Here is a 22,727-nt window from a genome sequence, read left to right on the forward strand (position 1 = left end):
AGATCCATTAATCCACAATTTTGCAACAGTAATACGGACGGACGGACGGAGTATAGGGACGGTTTGAATCGGAAACTGCAAAACGTCTGTACCGCGCCTGTTTTTTTGCATTCTGAAACGTTAGCATAAAAACTGAGTAGTTATAGTGTATGTTACATATTTGTAATCTACTCAACAAACCCTTTCATTTAATACACCACATGGTAACAAGAAACACTGGACTCATTCATAACATACACGAAATACATAATAGATACTCTCGGGAATTTCAACAAAATATAATATAGGTTATTACCAGTATTCGTTTTGTTGAGATTCTTGAGGGTTATTACCCTTACCTGGTTTGCAGCAGTTCTGCTGCCCATCATGGCGAATACCTCCCTACCTAAAACTTGGGGCAGGTTCACCCGTACTATTGTGGGAACCTGTCCAAAACCACTAAACAGACACCGCAATCCATTACCAACACAGCTCTTACTGAAACAAAGAGCAAACGGCCGCCCGTATCTGTAGCGAGGACCGTCTGACTCAAATCAATGACTCAATTACAAAAAAAAAAAATAATCAAAAGAAATGGTATACCAAATATACCCATATCCGAGATGACTTCAGCGAAACTCGATTTCTAGAAGACTTTTAGACAAAATTACAAAGGTACGAGATTTCATATAAAAAGTGCGTTATGAAAAATGGTCCGTGTACCATCACGCTCTGAGATTGTTAAGCCAGTTAGGGTCCTAACTGAATTGGTAGTTCAATTCTTACGCTATAGATTCTTCAATTTAGCAATTAAATGGTTCGACGATCGACGGAGCGTGACTGTACTTTTCAGGGTGATCTTATCTCAAAGAAAATTACTAACTACGCAGAAGAGTTAAGAAAAGAAATTGTAAAAGAAAATGTTACATATCTTCTATAGATACTGAAATTATATGAAATTGGTATTATTAAGCTTAGTAAACAGGGATTTTAATGAAATGAAAATGCTTTATTGCCACAAGGAAGTACAAAATATAAACTAAACTAACTATTCTAATAATATTAAGTATAATTTATAATTATTCTAAATAATGTGGCAAACGGTTTTGGCGTCAGCATGATGCTGAAAATGCCCGCCCACATGGGTGACACTTTAGCGCTGTTTTACAAGGTGATGCGTCAAAATGGGCCCACAACTAATACAACCCAGAGCTAGGTGTTTTATTATATTTTTTTATATAACTACTTAACTTTGTTACTTATTTTATTTAGTAGGTACATTTTGACAAAAGTGCGCAAGGTCCGCAATTGCGCAAGTGAATTAGGTATGAATTTTCACGAGCATTTATGCGAGATGATTTAAACAAGGATGTTTTAAACTAAGGGATCAAACACGTTTATTCTGATCTGATTATTGTAATGGCAACCGACGTGTCGTGATCTTTATTACGTAAAGTGTTATTATTCCGCAAATTTACCATCATTTATATCATTATCATTAAGTACCTGCACGACACGAGGCACGCATGAAAAATAATATATTTAATGTTTTCGCTATTTAACGCTGTAACATGGGTTGGTTCGCTATAAAAAAAAATGTATTTTCTAAATCAATGTAACCAAGGCGATGTCTTAACATCTCAGGTTTAGGCTGCATTTCCACCAGAGATGTGCGAGGTAGCTGGGTGCTTAGCCAAGTTGCAAATCGTTCCCACTCCTTAGCGAACGAAACGCCCAATGTCTCTGTCACACTAATATAACTGAATAGTATATGACTGTGAATAGTGCAGCTAGTGTTGAAAACTGTCTCAACGCATTCTGAAAAGTTCTGTTTTCTGACAGTTTTAATGCTTTTTTCAATCTCAAACGAAACTTTTCCTTTTTTGCGGTATGTTTTTTTATTGTCTGCTCCAAGGATTTTTTGTCGTCAATGAAAGGTTTTTTTTCGGTTTTGTTTTGTTGGATGGAGAGCGCTCATCTGTAATTTTAAATTCCATCAGTAATTACGAAGATAACACAGGAAGGTTATTTAATTGGCAGATTTTTAGGGGATTGTATCCCAAAAGGAAAAACTGTATTATATTAATTTAAAGATAAATGTTTAATTATGTTAATTACGTAAGTATCTTGGTAAGTAATATAAATAAACTACAAATGTGTAAAGGGAAGGTCTTGTCAAACTTAATAATTATGTTAAATGATTCTAGGTAAACGGGAAGTTTCCTGTAAGTACATAATATATGTATATATTAATTTGAGCTATATCTTGTTTCTTAAATAGTTAGTCGTTTAATTTTCTTGTATTATTAAATCGAACACAATTATTCAATTAAATGTTGATATCCGTACCCCCTCTTCTAAATTTAGAGTTAATTTGACAAAATCCTTCCTCAGTGGCTTATTCATGTCACAACGTATCAAATTCAGCGCCATCGCTTAGTTTACCACGGTACTCCGTAGTGGTAGCACATATTTGAAAAAGTTTGCCCCTCTTTCCTAAGTAGCGCCATAAGATTCAGGGGCAAACTTAAGTCAATCGAGTATTGCGGCTACCCCCCTCCCCCCTTTTAGGGGTTGAATTTTTATAGCCTATAACCTGGCCGGGGATTTTCTCGAAAGATTAGTAAAGATTTCATCAAAATCCGTTCAGCCGTTTTCACGTGATGCGCGGTCAAATAAACAGATAAACAGACAAAAAGTATATATAAATTCTAAGTATCCCCAGCCAACTTTTTTTTCAAATATCTTCCATGTACAGACTTTAGAGCCTCTTCAGCTTTATTATATGTATAGATAGATAGATATATATATATATATATATATATAAATGGATGAGTTAGTCATCAATCTCGTAGCTTTTCTCAGTTAATACAAATAAGTGGAAATATTTAACTTTAATTTCAAAGTGTATTCGTCTTGGAGTGGTCTACCAAGACAAGAGGCTTGTGCGTTTGAGCAGCACTTATTTAATAGCGGAATGCATTGGTGTGTGCATTAAGTACCTCGAAACTCCTCGTTTTTCCCACTATGGCAAAGTCTAAACTAAATATATCTATGACTAGTTACATGATCCCTCGTAACTATAAGTACTTATTATAAGCTAGACCGAACTAAATGAATGATACGTACCTATGTCGATAGATGATTATGTACGTCTTTATTGCCAAAGTGTCCTGCTTATATGAAAATCTTAAAAGTACCTAATATTGAAGGCCATGGAATGGAAGAAAGGAACGGACCTAGAAGTTATTTCATTAAATAAAATAGTTTTCACCTACTATTGGTATTTCCATCTCTGGGCACCGGAAACGGAAAAAAATGACACACCAAGAATAGTCTGGACCGGATTTGATAGTCCACGCAGTGGAAGTGTTATTTCAAACTTCTATGAAATTATGACGTATAAATGACACCTGCACTGCGGGGGCTATTAAATCCGCTGCAGACTTATTTTAGGCGCTCGTTTGGACAAACCTTCAGGGGTAAAACAATACAAGCGCATTGTCCCAGTAAACGTGTATGTATGTAGGTACCTTCTTCATTCTAAATCGTATAAAATTACAACTAGTGGGTATGATAAAGCCATAACTAATAGTCTATGACTCTAGTTAAAGAACGAGAAACGATTCTATATAATTACACAGTCCATTGAGCTTATAAACGATACTTTGTGGACCACTGCGTGTCACGCCCTCTGTAGTGGGGAATTAGAAACCGGCTTTCCTTTCTCATTCAAACTGCTGATATATAATTATGGAAAACGCACAGTCCAGTTTAAAAATATGGTTGCACTCATCATACTCATATCCCATAGCTTTATTTCATCAAATTAAGAACTATAGGACAAACTATTCGACTAAGTTGTATGTGCACCCATATTTTTACATTTTTTTAAATATTAGGGGACATTTACACAGATCAACATAGTATTGATCAACTTGATTGTACCTACTACCAATCAAGTTCATTCGATTGTGTAACAGGTAACAGATGCACCTACAGATGGTCTCAAATATACTTCATATTTATTCACATTTTAATAGTTCTTGTCTCAAAATAAAAAAACACGCCCAACGAACCTCGCTTTAAATAAGTGCCTACCGAAAGTAATTTCAGCTCTAATTAGTTTTATTTTAAATATTTACTTTTTTAATTAAAGATATAAAAAAATAACTAAACTTTTATTTACTTATATCAAAGAATGTATCTTTGATATAAGTAAATAAAAGTTTAGTTTATTGAGTAAGTTGTGTAAAATCGAAGACATTTTCGTGTATGGAAGGTAGAGATGAGGAAAACAATCTTCATGTATTAAAAAGTGTCCCTCAAACATTAAATAGGCGGCGCCACTGTGCATCGCGAACCAATTTTTGACGGTCTTTTAGCCTTGTCGGTAGTGACCCCGCTTATGAAGCAGGAGGTCCCGGGTTCGAATCCCGATAAGAGTATTTATTAGCTTTTTATTATTTGTATTTATAGGTATTTAATACCAATATATAAATTAATATTGATATACATATGTAAGTTGCAAAAGATAGAGAACAGAAATTGTGATGACCAGCATCACTGGAGGAGGCCTTCACCCTCACAGGAGCGGTCCTTGCAGAATAAATTACAAGAAAAAAAATATAATTACTTACTACTTATTACATAACCAAGCATAATAGAACATTGATTTGAGGAATATTAAATATTATTGTAATACTAAACCTAATGTAAATTTAAGTTTATAATATTGTGTTTGTTTTACCGGCGAGAAATAAAAGGCTCTTTTTTGTTTTTCGTTTTTAATATTAATATAAAAGTAAAATATAAAAACACTTTCAAAACAAAAAAAAAACACCCGAACACATTTTTATATAATTGTATAATGTAGTGGCGGATTTGCAGTCTTTGCCGCCCTAGGCCCCAGGCCCTGTAGCCGCCCCTTTCTCAGCACCCATCATATTGACTACATTTTGAGTTATTTCCTGTTAACATCAGCGAATATTTTGTCACAATTTGCCTGCATCTGACCCTTGATCCAGTCTCTAGGTGTTGGTCGAGACTCTTCGCTATGAGACCGTCCGCTGAGACGACTATCGCAACAATGATCGTCGAGTCAACATCCCACATGGCGGTAATCTCGTATATAAAGTATTACTTACCTAAGTATCACTAGTGAGATTGAGTTGGAAATCAAAACCTGAGTGTGCGCGGTAGTTTTCAGCGAATGCGAGTTCTTAGTTCGGGGCGAACTATTAGTAATTAAGACAATAACTTGGCATTTTTCCTGTTCATTTTAGTTTTGGCTGCGGCGTAACGTTTATTTTCATATTTTGCCAGAAAGTGGGCTCGCATAATATTAACGTACGTAAACGTAACGTACATATCGATAACATTTTTTAATATATGTTTGAAATGGTCGACACATCCAACTTTTATCAATGCTTCTTTTAGTCATTCTTGCGTAATTTCACTGGTCGTCTCCATATTGGTTAAAGCTTTGCTTATTACTCTTAACATACATTTCTCTATCATTTTGGTCAGATTGAATAGATCGTCACTAGCATAAATTAACCCGCCGTATAAATCCATTTTATCGATTACGTCGTTTCTCACTAACAGTTTTCCCTCATTAGGAAAATCAATTCATGAAAATTTTAAATAAAATTTCAAAAAACTGACAGCGCACTTCGCTCAGTCAATAAGGTCTAAATTCATGTTAGTTCCCGGCACTACCCTAGCGCCACCGGAGAGATTTTGAACTATTATTTCATTTGACAGCTGGACACTTTTACAACCGTCTTATCATAAAAGATAGCTCTCCTTTACTTCTACACTCCATATTTTCGTGCCTCGAATTTGACAGGTAAAAAAACGTAACTAATGGTAAACGAGATGGCGCTGTACAGCTCCATACATGTTGCGGTAATTCTGATGATTATCAAAAGTTGACGTTCGTTCGACAATTCAGTGACCGCAGTACAGCGCCATCTGTTTTGGATGTCAAACTAAGGAGAACGTTTTTTCTTAGAATGTATCTCTTAAGTAAGTCTAGTACAATCAATGCTCTTTGCTTATATACACCGAACAGGGAAGATTTCGGAATAAATTGAAAACTGCCTTAGTTTACGAGGGGTAAACCGAAATGCTCGGGAATTTAAAAAACTAAGTACACTAGATATATAAATTATATTTTATTGTTTTTCGAAGTACTCTCCGTTACAATCAATGCACTTTTGCATTCTTTTAAACCAGTCATTGAAACAGTAATTCCAGTTTGAACTCGACATTGCCAAAATGGCCGATTTATAGGCTTCGACGGCGGCTTCTGGGTTCTCAAACCGTTGACCACGCAATAAATCTTTAATTCTAGGGAATGTAAAAAAATCGTTTGGACTCAGGTCAGGGCTGTATGGAGGATGGGACATCAACTCAATGTTTTCCTCGTTCAAAAATTGATTTGTTTTACGGGCGGTGTGGGAGCTCGCATTATCGTGATGTAAGATGACACGTCGTGTGGGGTTCCCTCGGCGAAGTTCGGCCAGCATCTCAGGCAAACAAACTGTAATATACCAATCAGCGGTAACCGTTCTTTGTTCTTGTAAAGGAATTGTGGCAATATGTCCTTTTTTTGAGACGAACGAAGCCACCATTTTCTTCGACACGCTGCGGGAACGCACAACTTTCGTTGGTTTGACCTCGTCTTCGAAGACCCAAACTGCCGACTGGTGCTTTCTTTCAGGCTCATAGGAATAAATCCAGGATTCGTCACCCGAGACAATGTTATAAACGGCTTTTGACCTTCCTCCATTGTAGCGTTTTAGAGTAGATCGGCACCAATCGACACGAGCCGCCTTTTGCTCTTCTGACAAATTATGGGGTACCCACCGGGAAATCAATTTTCTGACACCCAACTCACCATGCAAAATCGTGTGGATTGCAGTCATTCCAATGCCTATGGATGCCCGAATCTGCTCGTATGTCACATGTCTATCTTCTTTCAGTATTTTTTCTACAGCCGCGACGTTTTCAGGCGACACCGCTGTTTTCGGCCGACCTGTTGAAGGCACGGTGCTGAGAGAGGCACGACCCCGTCGAAACTCTGCATACCAACGATATATAGTCGTTTGACTCGGTGCTTCCATTTCATATATAGAAACAAGCTCATTAAGACAGTTATCTGGAGATAACCCTCGGCGAAAGTTGTGATAAATAATGGCACGAAAATTTTCACGGGTGAGCTCCATTTCGTCCAGCGACTTGTCAATTTGAAAATGGAATTTAAAAAATATGACGCTATTTTTTTAAATTGTGAAAACGGCATCGTGACTGTCAGTTGCCAGTACGCGTGTGATAAAAAAAGATTTAATGTAGCTCAGTTTAAAGTACTCTATTCCCGATCATTTCGGTGTGCCCCTCGTAACCGTAATTTACAATAATTAATTTTGCTATCATGTGTTACATACAGCTTTTCACTCGCCGCTTTAATCCTTCCTAGCAGGGAAGAAAAAGCCCAATTTCGAATAGGTGGCGTGAAAAAAAAATATGAACCTCACTTGTGGGAAGTACCCGAATGCATGAAAACTAAATGACAAGATACCTAAAATGGCATAATATGTTTATCCAGTTGAAAAACATTTATCGAAATCGGCAATAATTCTAAAAGAGATAGTTACCTATACAAAATCCTTAACAACTACTGTCGAGTCGCAAGGGTCTGATAATTTTCAAGATGTTTGTCCGACATTTATTTTTTTTTTTTTGGAGAGATGACTCATTTATTATACACCGTGTTTTTTTTTATTTCCGTTAATTTCAAGGGTGTATTCCTGAGCTTAAATCAAGTAACTTTCTCAAAGACACCGATAGTCCAATTAACTCCATTTCGGAGATAATCAATAATTTATTTTTTTCTTATTAAGCCTCTACAAGCGTGTACACTTGTCTTAGGGCCGGTTTACATATTGATTAGTGTTTAGAATGAGTTCATACATTTGCTACTAAACTTAAGTACAATCTCGGTCGATCATTGTTCGAAATGACATTGATATGTCATAGATTACAATTGTTTGGTTGAGTTAAATGTAATGCCCGTGTTACAACAACGCTATATGCTACATTTATTTACTTTTTAAAGTTAATTTTTATGAAAAAAAAAAACAAAAAATATTTTTTTTTTTCAATATTAACTATGCCATTTAGTTATCTTAAACGTACTTAACCATACCCCGAAGTTAACGGAATTCAATAAAAACACGGTGTATTAAATAATACAATTAAACGTATTTAAAAACAGTTGTACGGTAGAAAGAAGAGAAATGTAATCTTCAGGGATGGGTATTCCACATCCACAGCCGTCTTTAGATCCAAATCTTTCTATCCTTCTTCTCGTTCCTCTAATTCTTAGAGAGACCACTCTGATGATTGATATTTGTATTTTGACTTTGATCCAGTTGATTATTTGTGAGTATGGTTTGGACCATTTTACACGGAGCTTAAGGGATGTTCTTTTTACTTTTTATGAAGGATTCATATTCCGTTCCGACAGCGCCATCACAGGAGACCACAAGGGGAGTGAATGAGGCTCTGAGATCTCCTGCAGCCAGGGGGGCGATTTTTGAAATTCGATCGCTCGATTTCGTCACTCGGAAATCGGTGGAAAACAACGATATACTCATTTTTGAAATACTAAGCGATAGAAATTTGTAATATCTAGTGGTATTGACCACCCGTTTTCAATTCTATTAGTAGAATTTAAATGCCTAGTACTAATACTATCGAACGAAATACACGAAATCGAGCGGTCGAATTTCAAAAATCTCAGGTCGTATTTGCGATGTTTTTTGCGAGCGTGTATTTGGGCAATCGTAGACCATACGAGGCGGCGTCGGCATTTACAATGCGAACGTCGAAGAACGCCTTTCTCGCTGGCTCCCATACGCTTTTTACGGAATATCAACACTCCCAACATTTTATTTACTTTTTAAAAATGTGGGACACTTGCGACTCCACCGTACTTGTGTTTCGAAACAATTTTACTTCAGTTAATATTTTGCCAGCGATTGGCACCACGTAAGTAAGTATAATGATTTCACATCAACCAAGGCCACGCCGAAGGCATAACGAATTAATATACATAGGTATCTTAATATGCAAAATATGAGTTTCTTAGCGGAAAATCAATGCTAAATGCGTCTTGAACTGGCAAAATTATTTCTTTTCTTGTTTGGGTCAAGTCACATCAGTGATTGTATTCTGCTCTTAAGTTCATACATCTAAATAATATCTATTCAACAGAATATATGAAGTTCGAATAAGGTATAACATTTTCTAATAATGTACATGTCTGTATGTGCTTTGCTTTGGCGCCCTTTTATGTCAAATTAAAAAAAAAATCGATCCGGAATAAAACATTAAACCTGGACGACAAGCGACGTTTGACGTATCGTGTTGATCTCCTGTTGATGTGGGAAAAATCATAAGTTCTTGAATACGTAGTGTCAAAAGACATTAGAAAACCACAGTTAGGTGACAACCAAACCGAACCACCCCGAGTTTAGAGTTGAGTTTTGGTTGTACCAAATGATATTATCCACAGTGGATCGAGTCAACACTTGATAGAATCAACATGAAATCAACTGTTGACTTGACGTGGATGCGAAATCTGACAGCAGGTAATAGCATGCTTTTAGCTTATTAAAAAAACGAAGATGACGAATTCATTAATTACTTAGTATGTAAAAAAAGTGAGAACTGTCATCAAGGGAATTCAAGTGTATAGCTGCTTTTCTTATTCCTGACCGTCCTCCCACTTTCGTATCCCGATCTCTTTATAGTTCACAAAAGTGTTTCGTCATGAAGTCATTACAGTTGAGTCGGAAGACTCGGGAGCCCATAGAGAAAAGTACCTATGCCATTAAAGTCGACGAGTAGAATAAGTTCATTTTTGGGAACTAGTGTTTACCCGAATGCGTCAGACGGAGGGTAATGTTTTCGAGCGTACACTGAGAGAAAAGTACAATAGAAATACACTTAGAATTACAAAAATAAACTTAATCCGGGGACAAGGAGAGTTAACTAATTGGAACAAATTGACTTTTGCAATTTCTATTAGTTCTTGCAATTTCTATTATAAGTTTGTTGAAATTATATTTGGGATTACTGAGCTGTTTGTAGAAATAAATAAACTTTACAGAAATAGTGAAACGTCCATAATTATTACTAAAACTTCATTTTTTCCCCCAGTTTTTTAATTCCTGGTGATGATTTTTCTCTCAGTGTAATACATGTACCTATGTATGTAGGTACATGTCTATTTCTTTGGCACACCCCACAGCTAGTTATTTAATAGTAGATATATATTGTGAGGTAAACATAATAATATTCATTGCACTAACAAACATATATGTGTTATTTATGAATGCGAAAGTACCTAACTCAGTCGGTGTTTTACGCTGTAGGTACCTGTACCTGTTTAAAAATGAAAGTTGGTATGAAATTATTTTGAGTCCCGAGGCTTTCCTCTCATATGTCTTTATACATATGATAGTTTTTATCACGAATATAATCATCGCGATAGTACTGGAGTCAGTTATGTAACGCTGCCATACATGACCCAAAAATTTTTTATTAAGCTATGAGCTTCATCACATCTGATATTTGAGTAATTCTAAGCATTTCTAGCCTGAAGTGGGGGGGGAGGGTGGGGTACAAAGACGGCCGCCATCCGTCATCTTTAAAAAAAATCTACTCTGATCCTGGTGGGTACTAGGGCAAGTTTGGTATCATTTTCGTATAAACCAAAGACGTAGAATTCATTGCTGATATTTGTTTTTTCAATTTCATAGTAATTTTACAAGAAAAACGTAAAAAGGTGAAAAATTTGGTTGGAGATTTTTGCTACGCGGAGCCGAAACTACAAAAGATAGAAAGTTGAAATTTGCACACTAGATTACATTTATAAAGTGTACAAGAGATAAGAAGCGATTTTGAGAAATTCAACCCCTAAGGGGGTTAAAAAGGGGATGAAAGTTTGTATGGGGTTCAAGTTTTATTTTAAGCTAGGAATTTGAAACTTCGTAAAACGATATATTATTAAAATACAAGAAAACTAATTTCAGCGTTTTTGAAAATTCATCCCCTAAGGTGGTGAAAAAGGAGTTGTAAGTTTGTATGGATATCAAAAAAATTTTCGAACGCGGGACTTGAATCTTTGTATTTGGGGATATTATTAAAAGACAGGAAAAGTAATTTCAGCGTTTTGTAAAATTCATCCCCTAACAGGGTTAAAAAGGGGTTGAAAGTTTGAATCCATTACAAATCCGAGTAGGTAGACACACATTTCTTATTGGCTCCCAGGCTTGAAATGCTTAGAATTACTCAAGGAACATATGTGATGAAGCTCATAGCTTAATAAAAAATTTTTGGGTCAACTTTATAACTGACTCCGCTATAGAGGTCAAAATCGCGGGCAAAAGCTAATTTCTAACAAGAAGCTGTTAAAACTAACAATAAAAAGAAATAGGTAACATACATTTAAATAAAATACATTTCAATAGTTATTTGTTTCACATGGGGGCAAAGTTGTTGTTTAACCGGTTGGGTTATTCACCACACGAGGAAAATACAAACATTACAAATCAAATCTAAAATCCAAATGAACGCTATTAAAAATTTCTCATTATAATTCAATTCTACCGTTCTACCTTGTTGGCTACACGAGGATACAACTTAAAATTTGCGTCTCTTCAGGTTTTTAGAATAAAGACGGTGTGGTAAAAAATAGATTTTATCTAAACACATTCATCATTAACCCTCTATCGTGAAGTGAGAGAAAAAAGTTTTTATTTGCCGTCATTTGATGTATAGTTTATCTTTTAATTAGTTTGTAAGTAAGAATATAATTTGTTTTGTTGTTTTTAAGTATCTATAGCAAAAGATTCACGAAAAATGTGCGATAAAGATATTTTGGAGACGCCTCCTCAAGTCCTCATATCCGTGAGTTCCGCCAGAGAGCAAAGTTCCCCAATGTCGCCTGTAATATGAGTTTAGTGAATATATCATAGAAAGTTTATAATATGTGTGTAGATAAAGCAGTGTACATGTAACTGTACCGGTATTGAAATTCTCGTGTGATGTTTATTATATGTATACTTACTCACTTTGTTCGTTTGAAAAACCCACACTCGAGTTTTAATGCCTTAGATGACTACGGAACAATATCAAATGTTTAGGTAGCCTAACATTAAAACTCATATGGTCCTATGATTATTGGTATGTACCGAAGTATTTGTAAAGTTTGTTTCGTATTGTTACAGGTCACCGTCGCCGTCGCTGACACTGCGATGGCAACTTGGATGATCATGATAAATAAAATGGAAGCTCAGACGGTACCGGTGTGTTGAAGCACTGCGCCCGCGGCCGCCCGTTCCGCGCCGCCCGGGCCTCCCGCCCCGCCGCGGCCGTGCCGACGCAGGCGACGCATTCCGTCGTTATCCACCGCGACCGTCGCTTGTGTCGCGGTTGTCGCCGCTTCTGCTATAGCGGATGAACAAAATAATAGTGACTTCTCTATAGTGCTGCAATCCTAAACACCGGTTGTGTCAAATGAAATTTCGCAAAACTGTTTCACCTAAACCTGCATGTTCATTTGTTTGTGTATTAAGTAAGCAGACAAGTGCATTGAGTAAGTGTGGAGAGGGCTGCATTCCAAACCGGTGTCGTTCTTTAACAGGCAAGGTTGGTACTACTCTCAGCCTATGTTTTGAAGTTATTGAAGGACGCATAAGCGACGCTTACGCTTAGTTCACGCTTCTCTATGGACTGAAATCGTGTGAACAGTGGTAAATGAGGTCCCCATTCAGAATGTAATAAAACGTTGCAAAAAGTGAATCTATTCAAGAGGAAAAATGGCTGGTGGCGCACTGAGTGAAAACGACCGCCATTGCCTAGAAACTGGAGTAAAAAGTCAAACTGAGTGTTTGCAAGATACAGAAAAACAAAGTGAATGCAAATCTAATGGACTGCGCGTCCGTTTCCTAGATGAAGAAGGCAAAACGGAGCGGACAGTCAGCGCCGACGAAACCGATGCTGTCGTGTCGCGTGTCAAGAAAATACACATTCTTAAGAACAGGAGTTCGAGCGAAACTAGCATTCTCCTAAGAAACCCGTCTTTGATGAAGAGACGGTCGAGTGCCGAGCGACGGCTTAGCGATGGCCAACCTGGAAATCTTAATAATAATTCGCTCTCCGAAAACCTCAACGGCCGTGTAAAGGCCAGAAACAAAGACACCGAAAAAATTGATAAGACTGAACAGGGAGGTGATCAAACCAAAGATATTATCGGCCAGAGCTTTAAGAAAAACAGCAATGTATACAGCGTAAACCAAGCAAAAACCTTAACACCGGAAAAGAAAAAATCTTTGCCGATTCTTATGCCCAAATTGAAGGCTCATAAGTTACACGATACCTCTTCAGAAAAATCGACTCTGCCAGCCGAAGGGTCCTTCGCTGAAAGTCACTCGGCTAAGGATTTCACGTCTCGCACGATCGGTCGCATATCCAAGGGCATCGGGCGCTTGCTGCGCCGCACCAACAGCGTTCGCATCAGCGAGCCCGACCCCACCTACAAGGTGGCTTACCTCGGCAACGTCCTCACCGGCTGGGCTAGAGGTAAGCTTCCTTCTTGTTTCCGTAACACTAATTGCTAAAATAGGTACATAACATAACATACTTATATTAGATACCTATCTACTTTTACGAATATAACATCAAGGACACCGGTAACTGACCGTACGTTGTACTTACCTGTAAGTAAACTATACTAAGTATTCCAACCAGAAAATCAAATAGGTTTGTTCTAAGTAGGTTGGGGTGGGGCTTGTAACTACTGCGGTACACACTGCCCTTTTTTGATTTGACTGAGCCGTATTTGTTTGTACAAGTAGTTCTTATTTACTTTAACGCTTTTTATTTGAGTTTAGATCAAACTGTGAGGGCTGGAATATACATAGGTAGGCTAATCTAATCGTATCCTAATTGCGAAACTATTACATCTCCATGGTTGTGTTTCCATGATGTTTAATAGCCAGTCATAAATAACGCGTCTCGCAATTTTATTTGGGGCTTTTACTAAACCGTGGCGATAGCAGGGTAAGTAGGTACCTAAACGCATAAAATTGTATTGTATGCATTCACTTTTATTGTACATACCTACTAAATACAACGATATCGTCCACGATATTCCGTAACAGTCCCCGATTAAATAGCGACGACTGCGTACAGTCTCCTTATCCAGACGATAAATCGTGTCGTCGCCGTGGACACGACCACGATAAGTAAATAATAAAAGTGCCAGTTTTATTTTATTGTATTAAGTACAACATTGTCAACGCAAGTGTGTAAGTCTATAGGTATATAATAATGCCTCCGGACGAGTTGTTATAACAATCTAGGTACTCAAATTCTAATGATTACCACTATACCTAACTTTGACTACCTACAATACATTGTTTTTATTGCACACCTTAAAAAAGCAATTCAGAGAATAAAGCAAATTTCTTATGACCATCATACCTAAGCTTGTCTGCTTTTGAAAACTCTAATTAGGTAATTGTAAATGTTTTTGTAAAAAACAGCTGTACATCCTTTAAATGTCCTGTCCTGTGTATTTTTGTTAATTATTATCCTGCTAATGCATTGACAAAGAGCGAAGATCTTTTGAGTAACATTAACAATACTAGTTAATTAGGTAATAAGTACCTACGTATACGATGGAGAATCTTAGCTAGATTAAATTATGACGTGGATTAGCTCAAGATAAGATTGCATAAAGCGCAGGATTTGAAGATCAAGGATAAATCTTGATTACATCTTGGTAAAGTTTAACAGTTTACCTTAATAATAGCTTTCATTGCGTGTTTGTTATGTTCTATGACAATTCGAAAGTATTCACTCGATGACGGTTGAGCCGATTAGGATTTTTTTAGTTCAAAGAGTACCGTCCGTTCAGTCTGTTACCGGCAAGTCGGCTTTTTTTTAAACAGGGTATAGTAACATAGTACTTTAACTTAACCATGGCGTTAATTTAATTAATAAACTAAAATTCAGACTTTATTACTAAATTATTAGTCTAACAAAATTTTAATTGTCAACAATGTACATCACAGCACAGTCAATTGACAAGTAAGTGCTAATGACATCTCATACTTTTTTATTATTACGACGTTTATTATATGTATAAGAGTTAGCGATACCAACAGCACTTAAGATAACTACACCAAATTAAAGGCACTGGTATCATTGAAAAACAATTTATTACCAACTAAATTAAACTTAAATACAAACCCCACATAATAGGTGTAAGTACTTGACGTTGGCTGACTGTACCTGTATGAAGTGGTCGAGAATCCTTTCCTCAAGTCGCACTGGCAAGATCCCTACATAGAGTTGGTCATCGGATTCTGATCGGACCACCACTGTTATACAAAACTGATGGTAATGGTGTCATCAGTGCAGGATCCTGGATAAATAAACGGAACTTACAATATTATCTTATAAGGATAAAGTTATCGTTGCAACTCGCCAACTGCTGACGAAAACTACCGAATGGCGTCTCGTTTGTGAAGTCTGTTTCTTATTTGTTAAAGGTTACCTATTTTAAAAGACTTAGGGGTTGCTAACGACAAGCCTTCTTGAGCTTACTGTGACAATCTGTGTAAGAATGTCCTATAATATTAAGCTATCATTAGTTACTGATGGTGATGAGAGCATGAGAGGGGTAAAAATCATTTATTTTTCCTGGGTCAGCCATTATTTGACAATAGGCATAAACTACCTATAGTGGCTATAAATAGTACGGTACGACTCGTACACTGATACATCATTACAACTGTATTAATGTACCTACCTATACTTACCGTATATTACCCATATCAAGCGTAGTCTATTTAAAGTATGCTTATACAGTATGTATCAGAACGAAAGGCAAAGAAAGAGACCCATTAATGTTTAGGTCATAATGAGCGACTTTTACTATGGGACCAACCCTGAAAACGCGGAAAAAAAATTGGACGTTTCATACATTTTGCTGGTCTGATGTTGAGATTTCCTATAGGAGAGTCATTTTTTTCCTTTATTTAAACATTATTTAACATCATACACCAAATTTATGAGTTTACATATAGGTTGAAAACAGTTCATAATGAAATTTCAGTTCAAGGGGAAAAAATCGTATTCCAGTAAGGGTTTTATTGAAGCGGGGGTCCGTACAGGTATCTACGTGATATAGAAATTTTCTAATCTCTTAACCCTCCTTCTTTAAAGTTCCCGTGTTTGACAGAGCGTGAAGGCCCCCGCGTTACAAAATAATTGTATGCCTCTCTGTTTAAAGCATCTTCTCCCTCACTCTTTTTTTTTGTATCGCATTCCGAACGTCATTGTTTGGTTTGCTCCCACGGACGGGTTTGGCGGTATACACGAGTAGCCATGAATCTCCGTCACTTGCTTCATATTTATTCAGCGATAATAGTTTACATTTTAACACGACTGCCCAAACAAAAAGAGAATATTGTGTTTAAATTTGTTATTGATTTTATGTTTTGAGTTGTTAATGTTTAAATCGTCATTCAAACTTCATAATAAAATAGGTGAAATATTTTATCAGCCGTTCAAAGTAGGTAGATATACTTTTCTTACTGTATGCACTATAATTCGGAACACATTAAGTTAAACTTATTAAAGGAATTGTACTATGTATAATATTTATGTTTTTGTTCGTACTCTAAACCTTGCTACTTAATACGTATATGTTGGATATTGTCTTTATTAATTTGTGCTAAGGATAGGTACTATGTAATGTGTTTGCAAGCGGACTTACTCGGGTTTAGTTCAGCTCGGCGTTGGAATTGCTGACCTAGTATTTTATTGATCGCCTGCGTTAAACTGTCAACGCGTATTAAAATAGAAGATAGGAAAAGACATATATTATATATAATAAGGGAGGTGCCCATCTTCAAAATATTATCTTTCCTACCGGAAGCCTTTGATGTCGCCACAGAAAATATTAATATTTTTCTTATCAAGTGTTTTTGAAGACGTTATATAATTAGCATTAGTCTGTTAGAACCGTACGGTGCCTGTAACTATTCCAGGTAATAGTGTTAGTATAAGCATTCATGAGGTAGTCTCGGCGCGGTCGAACGATTAGGTATGTTACACCACGGCGATAACCACGCGACTAGCGGTTATCTGCGCCGGGACTCGGGTTGTTAACCCACATAGGTACTTACATACTCCTTGCACCTGCTTCTACTGAACAAAAATTTGATTAAGTCTACATAACCTTGAGTTACCTATGCTACATTTTTACACCAATAAGTAGTTGTCTTAATAGTTCTTCTTGATAAATTAAATTGTATTAAAGGTATTTTTAAATAACATACAAAATTCGCGTGTTCTATTTAAATAACCAACTCCGAGTATCTGTTACATCACATCTTAATATAATATGAAAATAACTTAATTGCATGGTAATATATTTAAGCCATGTATTTGAATAAAATTGTCATGTGTGGAGAACAAGACTTGAATTTTATTATTTTTAACAATTTAAAATCCTTTTATTCTTATGCATATATTATGCAATTTAAAGTGACAGTTTGTTAGAATAAAGAAACGCATGTTGCAGCATTGGCGATGGTTTTTATTCGGATATTGTTGACAAGTAAGCGAATTTACTAATCATATTTGCCTGCGAATTATGTTTAAATATTTTAAATATTATAAAGCTTAGGCCTACTTGCACCATTCCACTAACCCGGGGTTAACCGGGTAAACTGTTAACCTAGTGTCAAATTGTACTGGTAACTATGGTAATCAAGGTTTAACCGGTTAACCCCGGGTTAGTAAATTGTGCAAGTGCCCCTTAGACACCTAATAATATGGATCTAGAGCTATGACCTGGATATGAACTAACTGCTGCTGTGAAGTAATGCCTTTGCGAATTATGATATGACTATTCTTTTATTTTAAATCACGTTGTCTTCCTTGTACCTACAATTTTTTACATGCCTATTTACTAGAGTAGGTAGAGCAATAAAAATGGGTTTATTTTGGAGGATATTGTCTTGAACTTGAATTGCAAAGATTGCTCTTAAAATCACCATCAAACGGATCTGTCTTTATTTTTGACTTATGGATCTGCATTTAGGTATCGTCTTGGGTCGTCCCATTCGTTTTTGGTCAAGTTCTTAAATTAGTCCTATTCTGCTTTCGTCACTCATTCTACATTCGTCACAATCATCACTGGCTTTCAGTGTAGAATGAGTGACGAAAGCAGAATAGGACCAATTTAAGAACTTGACGAAAAACATAATATCTTAAACTTTCGCGTTTTGAATACATATTAACTCACATTATAGACGGCTCTAACGCGAATTATATTCAATTACCTTGATTTACCGACGTTTCGACACAGGTTTCACTGGTCGTGGTCGCGGCTGACTGATGTCCCAGCAAAATGTCAAAACAGAGATTTGTATATCTATTTGACGAAAAACGAATAGGACGGCCCAAGACGATACCTGCATTTAAAATCATAATTTTAAAACATTTATACCTAAACCGCTAGCGAGTAATATTACAAAAAAATACTTTTTAGTCAATAGTTTCCTTATTATTATTTCCTGGCTCAGGTCCAGTAGGTACCTATATATAACATGCGACAGTGCTATCTCATTTACTCCGATACAAATAAACAGAGTGCGCATTATAGGTATTTTTCATTATTATTTTATTAAGAACCAAACAGTCTTATATAGGTATTGACAGCCTCTTAATATCATAATATCTGGGAGACCGAGCCTTGCTCGGAAAACATATAATAACTCAAAAATGCGCGTGTTCCCAGAGATAAGACCTAGCTAGATCGATTTATCGCCCGCAAAAACCCCCATATAGCAAATTTTATCGAAATCGTTTGAGCCTTTTCCGAGATCCCCAAAATATATATACATACAAATAAATAAACAAGAATTGCTCGTTTAAAGGTATTAGATAGATTATAGACGCAACGCACACAAACTTTGCCAATCGACTTTTGTTGTGCTTGTGTGCGCTGCGTTCTTTCTTAGATGTGAGCGTAGGTGGAGGGGCGGTAGCTTAATATCGGCTTTACTACATAGCACTTACGCTACATTTTAACGAATTACAATACAATATTAGCTACCGGAAAGAAAAAAGTATTATTCAATACATGTTTAAATTTAATAGTATGCCTCAGAGTGTACCTACTACTGGGATTTATATATAAATTATCATATTTTTATTAAGACAATGGTAACTTGATGATATAAAGATTACCGTTTGTTATCTCCATTTCGTGTACTAAAGAATTAGACTAGAAATAATTAGGTACATATTATAAAAATGGTAGAGTCAGCCAAGTGCATTTTGTCAGGCGTAGCTCACTCCGCGATTTCGTCCCTTTGCAATAGTACAAGTACATCCGTACATCCGTCCCACACCAATTTTGGTGGCTAGCCATAAGCCGCGCGTGACGCTGTCGCCACCTAGCGGTCATATCTGTCCTAATCGTAACAGACGCGATTTTGTCAACGTTCCGCTCTATAGCGTCGCGGCTGCTTCCTCGTTGGCTGTGCGCGGTGCGCTCTGCCCTGGTGCGTAGCCAACGTGCCAATCGTTTACGTTCCGAAGCGAACGAAAGGCAACTGTCACTGTACTCATATGGGAGAGTGATAGAGAGACACAAAGCGTTACGTTATCCCGTTATCACCTTGGCTAGGCAGCTCTGTTGCCCACTTGGCGTTGCGCTTCCCTCTCATTAGTATGCGCACTGGCTATATGACGCTTCACACACATCACATCTCTATACTCGATAATTGTTTTATCATAAATATCATAATACATATTATGTATATTCATTTCTTCGTACGAGTAACAATGTCACAGCACAGGGAAGTTATACTCTGAAACTATAAAATGTGTATTGATGAAATGCAGGACACAGCAGGTCTTTGTGTACTGTTAGTACTGCTACCTACTTTTATATTTCGTTAAATTGCTGAAATAATGGCTAGGTACTCTACAAAATGAAAAAAATAACATAACATCAACGTGTGGCACTTCTTCAATGCTTATATTATAAAGGTTTCTAGCCAAGTTTTTGATTTAGATAAACAATATTATTATAAATAATCGCTTTGAATGTTGCTTAAAATTACCTCTCTTACGTTCAAACTACGTGTCCAAAACTGTTTACAAACCAAGTAGTATACCAGGTGGTTTGGTGCCAACACGTTTACGCTTGGCCCGATATGCTCTTGGCCGGTTTTTGTCTCAATATATAAAAGCAAATTAGTAGAATTGAACAAGTTGTGTAGACTTAAAAAATATCGGATACTTACAGTTATATATTTTATTAAATAAATGAAATCTATCGTAAAATACACACCTATAGATAGAGTATTGGTGGCCAGTAAGGCGCGGATTGCGAGTAGGTAGTTTCTGTTAGGTTCGCTTTCTGGGCGGGCGTCCTTGCTTTGGTCGTTCCACATACCATGACCGCAATCGATTCGATACTACCAATAACGTAATAGAATACATACACTTAAATCTACCTCATCTACGGGACGGGTGTAGTACGTACAGGCATTAGAATAAATTTGGTCAAAATCAAATGCCATCATAATGGAAATCCCTTATTAGAATATAGGTGTGAGGATCCTGTTGTTATAGCAATAATAGCGACACACTGCAAACTGAAAAAAAAACTGTAACTCTTAAACCATTTATTACTGAATAGTTGAATACTTATTCTGTTTGGGACGATTACCCTTCGCGCCTACATTTTTTAAATTTGCCGCCTTGTTCTACTGACGGAAATGGCTAAACTGATTTTAAATGAACAGCTTGGCTATACGGATATGATTGTCACACTTGTCTACGTGACAATGACGTGAGAACGATAATGACAGTGTCTGTCTCTTTCAATCGTGGAATTACATACAAGGCGACCAATCCGTACTGTAGGGCCAATATGGTCAGTTCTTTATCATTTTCACCTCAGCAGCTCGTACAAGGGTATTTTGCTACTTAAAAACATTGTGCTTAGTGAGCAAAATGCGATTTGCTCACGGAGTGAGACAAAACGACATTCCAGTGCCCGTCATAAAAATATGTCATTTCATTTCAACATGCGGGGCCTAATACAACTTCAAAATATGTACTTGGATTCTATTCTCTCTGTCCTTTTCACGTCGTTGCAGAAAAAAGAATGAGACAAATAAAAGTTCAAACGACATTCAACGGTATATCTTTTATTGCAGGTTTATTAATTAAATAGACCCCCGAAAAACGTCGGAACGCATCGTTCCAAATCACGTACGAGTAAGAGTATGAATACTTAATAATAATTAATGAATGAAAATAAACTTTAAAATTTGATAACAAACACCACTTATATTTTACGTATTTTATTGTACAATTAAAATAATGAATTCAAAAAAATGCACAGACTATCACATAACAATAAATAATTTTACTTTTAACAATCTCTACTATGGTTAACAAATAGTAGTAAGTATCCGGAATTCGGACAGTAATTTGCAGTTTTTTTTACTAAAAAGTAGTCGATTGAGGTGTCAATTGATGTTCGTTATTTCTATATTATTTTACTGAAGTTTATTACGTTTTGTTTTTGTGCTTGATTGCGGTATTAAAACTTAACTGGCTAGAATATCTTAACCGCGTGCCGCCCAATGTGCAATACATTGTACAAAGTGACACTCAGCATAACTGTCCAGAGTTTAGAAATTAAATTCAGAGCTAAACGCCCAGTGTACAATACGCTGTACATAAAAGTTTATCAGATGTAAATATTAAAGTTTCGCGCATAATTGGAATTTACCTAGAGGTAGTGAATGGTCGGTTCAGTGGCGACCATTTTGACAGCTGATGTTTGACAGATATTCATAGACAAGTGTTGTACTTCCGCAATTATTCAAACACGCGCGACACATGGGTATATAATCTTGATTTATTAAATGAATCATGGCTTTTATCGTTTAGAGAGTGACATAAAAAATATCCTAAATGTTTGTTTTATTGAAAAATACTGTAATTTTTTTACAAAGGCACAAATAAACATTTTTTTTTCTGAATCGTAAGATTATGTTCATCATATTGTACACTGGGCGCTACTGTTATAAAAATGCATAATATAACCTACAACTGAAGGTTCTTTTTTGATAGTTTATTTTAGGTCTGCATGATGATTTACTTGTTGAATACGAACTGGAAGACTTTTTGCAATCCCACAATAAAATTTGTGATCCTGAATACCAACTTTCTGGTGATGAAACAAATATTTGCAATCTTAGTATAAAATAAAGTTTCGAAGGAAGTGAAGATACTGAAACACAGCAAACATACAATAACATTATATAATTAAGAAGGATATTAAGTTGTATGTCAAGGAAGTTTATATTATTCAGACCTTGTTAATTATAAAGCATTTCAGTGTCAAATATAAACGTTAACATACATAAAAAAGTAGCCCAACACAAAAAAAAAATCTAATTATTTTTGACTTACGTGGCTTGTGTAACTATTTAAGCAGAATAATAATAGTCAGAGGCTACGTTATCGCGATTACGTGCCTTAAAGTTGATTTAAAAAATATATTTTATTACTTTATAACATCAATCAAAAACCCAATGTGCATTTAAATGAACAAAAGATACGAA

The 22,727-nt window shown here is 36.2% G+C and overlaps 1 protein-coding gene and 1 long non-coding RNA gene across 2 annotated transcripts in view; one reads left to right on the forward strand and one right to left on the reverse strand.

Moving 5' to 3' along the window:
- The window catches only part of LOC134679018 (uncharacterized), a 473,913-nt gene that overhangs the window by 229,959 nt on the left and 221,227 nt on the right, over positions 1-22,727 (reverse strand). The gene's annotated exons all lie outside the window — the stretch shown is intronic.
- LOC134678482 (uncharacterized) overlaps positions 12,457-22,727 on the forward strand; it is a 34,311-nt gene continuing 24,040 nt past the window's right edge. Inside the window, exon 1 of the mRNA XM_063537052.1 lies at positions 12,457-13,635. Coding sequence (XP_063393122.1) covers positions 12,873-13,635 — 763 coding nt within the window. The 5' untranslated portion in view covers positions 12,457-12,872. The remainder of the gene's footprint in view (positions 13,636-22,727) is intronic.

The sequence above is a fragment of the Cydia fagiglandana genome, chromosome Z, assembly GCF_963556715.1.
Source record: "Cydia fagiglandana chromosome Z, ilCydFagi1.1, whole genome shotgun sequence".
NCBI lineage: Eukaryota > Metazoa > Arthropoda > Insecta > Lepidoptera > Tortricidae > Cydia > Cydia fagiglandana.